This window comes from Oncorhynchus keta, unplaced genomic scaffold, assembly GCF_023373465.1.
Source record: "Oncorhynchus keta strain PuntledgeMale-10-30-2019 unplaced genomic scaffold, Oket_V2 Un_scaffold_24268_pilon_pilon, whole genome shotgun sequence".
In the NCBI taxonomy this organism is placed as follows: domain Eukaryota; kingdom Metazoa; phylum Chordata; class Actinopteri; order Salmoniformes; family Salmonidae; genus Oncorhynchus; species Oncorhynchus keta.
Genome location: NW_026290878.1, coordinates 170,001 through 176,959, shown reverse-complemented (window position 1 = coordinate 176,959; position 6,959 = coordinate 170,001). Strand labels below are relative to the sequence as shown.

The window sequence follows — 6,959 nt, the reverse complement described above, 5'->3', positions numbered from 1 at the left end:
GAAGAGGACAGGGAGGAGACAGAGTGGGTCTGGGAGATAACAGAGAGGAGACCAGGGCTGAAGAGGACAGTATTAGACAGAGTGGGTCTGGGAGATAACAGAGAGCAGACCAGGGCTGAAGAGGACAGTAATTAGACAGAGTGGGTCTGGGAGATAACAGAGAGGAGACCAGGGCTGAAGAGGACAGTATTAGACAGAGTGGGTCTGGGAGATAACAGAGAGCAGACCAGGGCTGAAGAGGACAGTATTAGACAGAGTGGGTCTGGGAGATAACAGAGAGCAGACCAGGGCTGAAGAGGACAGGGATTAGACCAGACTGGTAACACACCAGACTGGTAACAGACCAGGGCTGAAGAGGACAGGGAGGAGACAGGGAGGAGACCAGACTGGTAACAGACCAGGGCTGAAGAGGACAGTATTAGACAGGGAGGAGACCAGACTGGTAACACACCAGACTGGTAACAGACCAGGGCTGGTAGAGGACAGTATTAGTCACGGAGGAGACCAGACTGGTAACAGACCAGGGCTGAGAGGACAGTAATTAGACAGGGAGGAGACCAGACTGGTAACACACCAGACTGGTAACAGACCAGGGCTGGAGGACAGTATTAGACAGGGAGGAGACCAGACTGGTAACAGACCAGGGCTGAAGAGGACAGTAATTAGACAGGGAGGAGACCAGACTGGTAACAGACCAGACTGGTAACAGACCAGGGCTGAAGAGGACAGGTAACAGACCAGACTGGTAACAGACCAGGGCTGTAGAGGACAGTATTAGACAGGGAGGAGACCAGACTGGTAACAGACCAGACTGGTAACAGACCAGGGCTGTAGAGGACAGTATTAGACAGGGAGGAGACCAGACTGGTAACAGAACAGACTGGTAACAGAACAGACTGGTAAGAGACCAGGACTGTAGAGGACAGTATTAGACAGGGAGGAGACCAGACTGGTAACAGACCAGACTGGTAACAGACCAGACTGGTAACAGACCAGACTGGTAACAGACCAGACTGGTAACAGACCAGGGCTGTAGAGGACAGTATTAGACAGGGAGGAGACCAGACTGGTAACAGACCAGACTGGTAACAGACCAGACTGGTAACAGACCAGACTGGTAACAGACCAGACTGGTAACAGACCAGGGCTGTAGAGGACTCTATTAGTCAGGGAGGAGACCAGACTGGTAACAGACCAGACTGGTAACAGACCAGGGCTGTAGAGGATAGCATTAGATAGGGAGGAGACCATACTACTGGTAACAGACCAGACTGGTAACAGACCAGGGCTGTAGAGGATAGCATGGCTGCTCTACCATGGCAGCTCTCCCACATGGCAGCTCTCCCATATTGCAGCTCTCCCATGGCAGCTCTACCATGGCAGCTCTCCCATATTGCAGCTCTCCCATGGCAGCTCTACCATGGCAGCTCTCCCATATTGCAGCTCTCCCATGGCAGCTCTCCCATGGCAGCTCTCCCATGGCAGCTCTCCCATATGGCAGCTCTCCATGGCAGCTCTCCCATGGCAGCTCTCCCATGGCTGCTCTCCCATATGGCAGCTCTCCATGGCTGCTCTCCCATGGCAGCTCTCCATGGCAGCTCTCCCATGGCAGCTCTCCCATATGGCTGCTCTCCCATGGCAGCTCTCCCATGGCAGCTCTACCATGGCAGCTCTCCCATATTGCAGCTCTCCCATGGCAGCTCTACCATGGCAGCTCTCCCATATTGCAGCTCTCCCATGGCAGCTCTCCCATGGCAGCTCTCCCATGGCAGCTCTACCATGGCAGCTCTCCCATATTGCAGCTCTCCCATGGCAGCTCTCCCATGGCAGCTCTCCCATGGCAGCTCTTCCATGGCAGCTCTCCCATGGCAGCTCTACCATGGCAGCTCTCCCATATTGCAGCTCTCCCATGGCAGCTCTACCATGGCTGCTCTCCCGTGGCAGCTCTCCCATGGCAGCTCTCCCATGGCAGCTCTCCCATGGCAGCTCTCCCATGGCAGCCCCACCATGGCAGCTCTCCCATATTGCAGCTCTCCCATGGCAGCTCTCCCATGGCAGCCTCCCATGGCAGCTCTTCCATGGCAGCTCTCCCATGGCAGCCTCCCATGGCAGCTCTCCCATGGCAGCTCTCCCATGGCAGCTCTCCCATGGCAGCTCTACCATGGCAGCTCTCCCATGGCAGCTCTCCCATGGCAGCTCTCCCATGGCAGCTCTACCATGGCAGCTCTCCCATATTGCAGCTCTCCCATGGCAGCTCTCCCATGGCAGCCTCCCATGGCAGCTCTCCCATGGCAGCTCTCCCATGGCAGCTCTCCCATGGCAGCTCTCCCATGGCAGCCATATGGCAGCTCTACCATGGCAGCTCTCCCATATGGCAGCCTCCCATGGCAGCTGGCAGCTCTCCCATGGCAGCTCTACCATGGCAGCTCTACCATATTGCAGCTCTCCCATATGGCAGCTCTCCCATGGCAGCTCTCCCATATGGCTGCTCTCCCATATGGCAGCTCTACCATGGCTGCTCTCCCATATTGCAGCTCTACCATTACCTGCTGGTTACTGGCCCAACGCTCTAACCACTAGGCTACCTGCTGGGTCCTGGCCCAACCCTCTAACCACTAGGCTACCTGCGGCTGAGCAGACACAATAACCGACCCAGATATGGTATTGAGGGTCCAACCAGTCAGGATGCTCTCGATGGTGCAGCTGTAGAACATTTTAAGGATCTGACAACCCATGCCAAATATTTTCAGTCCCCTGAGGAGGAATAGGTTTTGTCGTGCCCTCTTCACGACTGTCTTGGTGTGTTTGAACCATGATAGTTTGTTGGTGACGTGGACACCAAGGAACTTGGTGCTCTCAACCTGTTCCACTACAGCCCCGTCGATGAGAATGGCAGATGTGCTCGGTCCTCCTTTTCCTGTAGTCTACAATCATCTCTTTGTCTTGATCACATTGAGGGAGAGGTTTGTATCCTGGCACCATACTGCCAGGTCTCTGACCTCCTCCCTATAGGCTGTCTCGTCGTTCTCGGTGATCAGGCCTACCACTGTTGTGTCGTCAGCAAACTTAATGATGGTGTTGGGAGTCGTGCCTGACCGTCCAGTCATGAGTGAACAGGGAGTACAGGATGGGAATGAGAACACACCCCATTGGACTGTAGGATTTAGGCTGTGGAGAGAGACTCGGGGGATCTGACTAGGATTTAGGCTGTGGAGAGAGACTGAGGCATTGGACTGTAGGATTTAGGCTGTGGAGAGAGACTCAGGGATCTGACTAGGATTTAGGCTGTGGAGAGAGACTCAGGGATCTGACTGTAGGATTTGGGATGTGGAGAGAGACTCAGGGATCTGACTGTAGGATTTAGGATGTGGAGAGAGACTCAGGGATCTGACTGTAGGATTTGGGATGTGGAGAGAGACTCAGGGATCTGACTGTAGGATTTAGGATGTGGAGAGAGACTAAGGGATCTGACTGTAGGATTTAGGATGTAGAGAGAGACTCAGGGATCTGACTGTAGGATTTAGGATGTGGAGAGAGACTCAGGGATCTGACTGTAGGATTTAGGATGTGGAGAGAGACTCAGGGATCTGACAAGGTGGGAAGAGTGTTGGTCTCTTCTGTTCCACACCTTTCAGATTACACCTCACCTCTCCTGTCTGACAGTCCCTGGTGGTGGAGGACTGGATGGAGTGTAGAAGAGAGGGAGAGAGGAAGAGGAGGGGAGTAGAGTAGGAGGAGGAGGGGTGGACAGAGTGCAAGATCACACTCTAGAGTTCCTCCTGTCCCCACACCGAGAGAGGGAGAAGGGAGGAGAGGAAGAGGGAGAAAGGAGGGCTGTCAGAGTGAGATATAGCCTCTTCATTGGCCTTCTTCTTATCTTCTACTGCAGCAATGCCACCTTCATAGACTAGCTAGCACACAGGTGGTGGTATAGACTAGCGAGCACACAGGTGGTGGTATAGACTAGCTAGCACACAGGTGGTGGTATAGACTAGCTAGCACACAGGTGGTGGTATAGACTAGCTAGCACACAGGTGGTGGTATAGACTAGCTAGCACACAGGTGGTGGTATAGACTAGCTAGCACACAGGTGGTGGTATAGACTAGCTAGCACACAGGTGGGGGTATAGACTAGCTAGCATACAGGTGGGGGTATAGACTAGCTAGCACACAGGCCTAAGGAGGGGTGATGATAATGGTCTAGACTAGCCAGCACACAGGTGGTGGTATAGACTAGCTAGCACACAGGTGGTGGTATAGACTAGCTAGCACACAGGTGGTGGTATAGACTAGCTAGCACACAGGTGGTGGTATAGACTAGCTAGCACACAGGTGGTGGTATAGACTAGCTAGCACACAGGTGGTGGTATAGACTAGCTAGCACACAGGTGGTGGTATAGACTAGCTAGCACACAGGTGGTGGTATAGACTAGCTAGCACACAGGTGGGGGTATAGACTAGCTAGCATACAGGTGGGGGTATAGACTAGCTAGCACACAGGCCTAAGGAGGGGTGATGATAATGGTCTAGACTAGCGAGCACACAGGTGGTGGTATAGACTAGCCAGCACACAGGTGGTGGTATAGATTAGCTAACACACAGGTGGTGGTATAGATTAGCTAGCACAACAGGTGGTGGTATAGACTAGCCAGCACACAGGTGGTGGTATAGATTAGCTAACACACAGTTGGTGGTATAGACTAGCTAGCACACAGGTGGTGGTATAGACTAGCTAGCACACAGGTGGTGCTATAGATTAGCTAGCACACAGTTGGTGGTATAGACTAGCTAGCTTGCAGGTGGGGTATAGACTAGCGAGCACACAGGTGGGGGTATAGACAAGCTAGCACACAGGCCTAAGGAGGGGTGGTGCTAATGGTATAGACTAGCTAGCACACAGGTGGTGGTATAGACTAGCTAGCACACAGGTGGTGGTATAGATTAGCTAGCACACAGGTGGTGGTATAGACTAGCTAGCTTGCAGGTGGGGGTATAGACTAGCGAGCACACAGGTGGGGGTATAGACTAGCTAGCACACAGGCCTAAGGAGGGGTGGTGCTAATGGTATAGACTAGCTAGCACACAGGTGGTGGTATAGACTAGCTAGCACATAGGTGGTGGTATAGACTAGCTAGCACACAGGTGGTGGTATAGACTAGCGAGCACACAGGTGGTGGTATAGATTAGCTAGCACACAGGTGGTGGTATAGACTAGCTAGCACACATGTGGGGGTATAGACTAGCTAGCACACAGGTGGTGGTATAGACTAGCTAGCACACAGGTGGTGGTATAGACTAGCTAGCACACAGGTGGGGGTATAGACTAGCTAGCATACAGGTGGGTGTATAGACTAGCTAGCACACAGGCCTAAGGAGGGGTGATGATAATGGTCTAGACTAGCGAGCACACAGGTGGTGGTATAGACTAGCCAGCACACAGGTGGTGGTATAGATTAGCTAACACACAGGTGGTGGTATAGATTAGCTAGCACAACAGGTGGTGTTATAGACTAGCTAGCACACAGGTGGTGGTATAGATTAGCTAGCACACAGTTGGTGGTATAGACTAGCTAGCACACAGGTGGTGGTATAGACTAGCTAGCACACAGGTGGTGCTATAGATTAGCTAGCACACAGTTGGTGGTATAGACTAGCTAGCTTGCAGGTGGGGGTATAGACTAGCGAGCACACAGGTGGGGGTATAGACAAGCTAGCACACAGGCCTAAGGAGGGGTGGTGCTAATGGTATAGACTAGCTAGCACACAGGTGGTGGTATAGACTAGCTAGCACACAGGTGGTGGTATAGATTAGCTAGCACAATAGGTGGTGGTATAGATTAGCTAGCACACAGGTGGTGGTATAGACTAGCTAGCTTGCAGGTGGGGGTATAGACTAGCGAGCACACAGGTGGGGGTATAGACTAGCTAGCACACAGGCCTAAGGAGGGGTGGTGCTAATGGTATAGACTAGCTAGCACACAGGTGGTGGTATAGACTAGCTAGCACATAGGTGGTGGTATAGACTAGCTAGCACACAGGTGGTGGTATAGACTAGCGAGCACACAGGTGGTGGTATAGATTAGCTAGCACACAGGTGGTGGTATAGACTAGCTAGCACACAGGTGGTGGTATAGACTAGCTAGCACACATGTGGTGGTATAGATTAGCTAGCACACAGGTGGTGGTATAGACTAGCGAGCACATAGGTGGTGGTATAGACTAGCTAGCACACATGTGGTGGTATAGACTAGCTAGCACACAGTTGGTGGTATAGACTAGCTAGCACACAAGTGGTGGTATAGACTAGCTAGCACACAGGTGGTGGTATAGACTAGCTAGCACACAGGTGGTGGTATAGATTAGCTAGCACAATAGGTGGTGGTATAGACTAGCTAGCACACAGGTGGTGGTATAGACTAGCTAGCACACAGGCCCAAGGGGGGGGTGGTGCTAGTGGTATAGACGAGCTATCACACAGGTGGTGGTATAGACTAGCTAGCACACAGGTGGTGGTATAGATTAGCTAGCACACAGGTGGTGGTATTGACTAGCTAGCACACAGGTGGTGGTATAGATTAGCTAGCACACAGTTGAAGGCCACATCAGGAATGGTTAGCTTGACGTTGTTTATAGTTTGCGGGCCACATCAGGAATGGTTAGCTCAACATTGTTTATGGTTTGCGGGCCACATCAGGAATGGTTAGCTAGACGTTGTTTATGGTTTGCGGGCCACATCAGGAATGGTTAGTTAGACGTTGTTTATGGTTTGAAGGCCACATCAGGAATGGTTAGCTAGACGTTGTTTATGGTTTGAAGGCCACATCAGGAATGGTTAGCTAGACGTTGTTTATGGTTTGAAGGCCACATCAGGAATGGTTAGCTTGACGTTGTTTATGGTTTGAAGGCCACATCAGGAATGGTTAGCTAGACGTTGTTTATGGTTTGAAGGCCACATCAGG

General features: G+C 52.0%; 1 protein-coding gene across 1 annotated transcript; it reads left to right on the top strand.

Moving 5' to 3' along the window:
• Positions 1-1,316: 1,316 nt before the first annotated feature.
• Positions 1,317-3,695, top strand: LOC127928239 (putative proline-rich protein 21). Its single transcript, XM_052515364.1, has 2 exons — positions 1,317-2,552; positions 3,636-3,695. Exons 1-2 carry the CDS (start codon positions 1,317-1,319, stop codon positions 3,693-3,695), a joined length of 1,296 nt encoding a protein of 431 aa, XP_052371324.1.
• The last annotated feature ends 3,264 nt before the right edge of the window (positions 3,696-6,959 follow it).

Bases quoted from the DNA above. Each gene is read 5' to 3' on its own strand.
- LOC127928239 (XM_052515364.1), top strand. From the start codon at position 1,317: ATGGCAGCTCTCCCACATGGCAGCTCTCCCATATTGCAGCTCTCCCAT. The intron at 2,553-3,635 runs GTTACTGGCCCA...CACACCTTTCAG, and splicing joins AGCTCTACCATTACCTGCTG to ATTACACCTCACCTCTCCTG.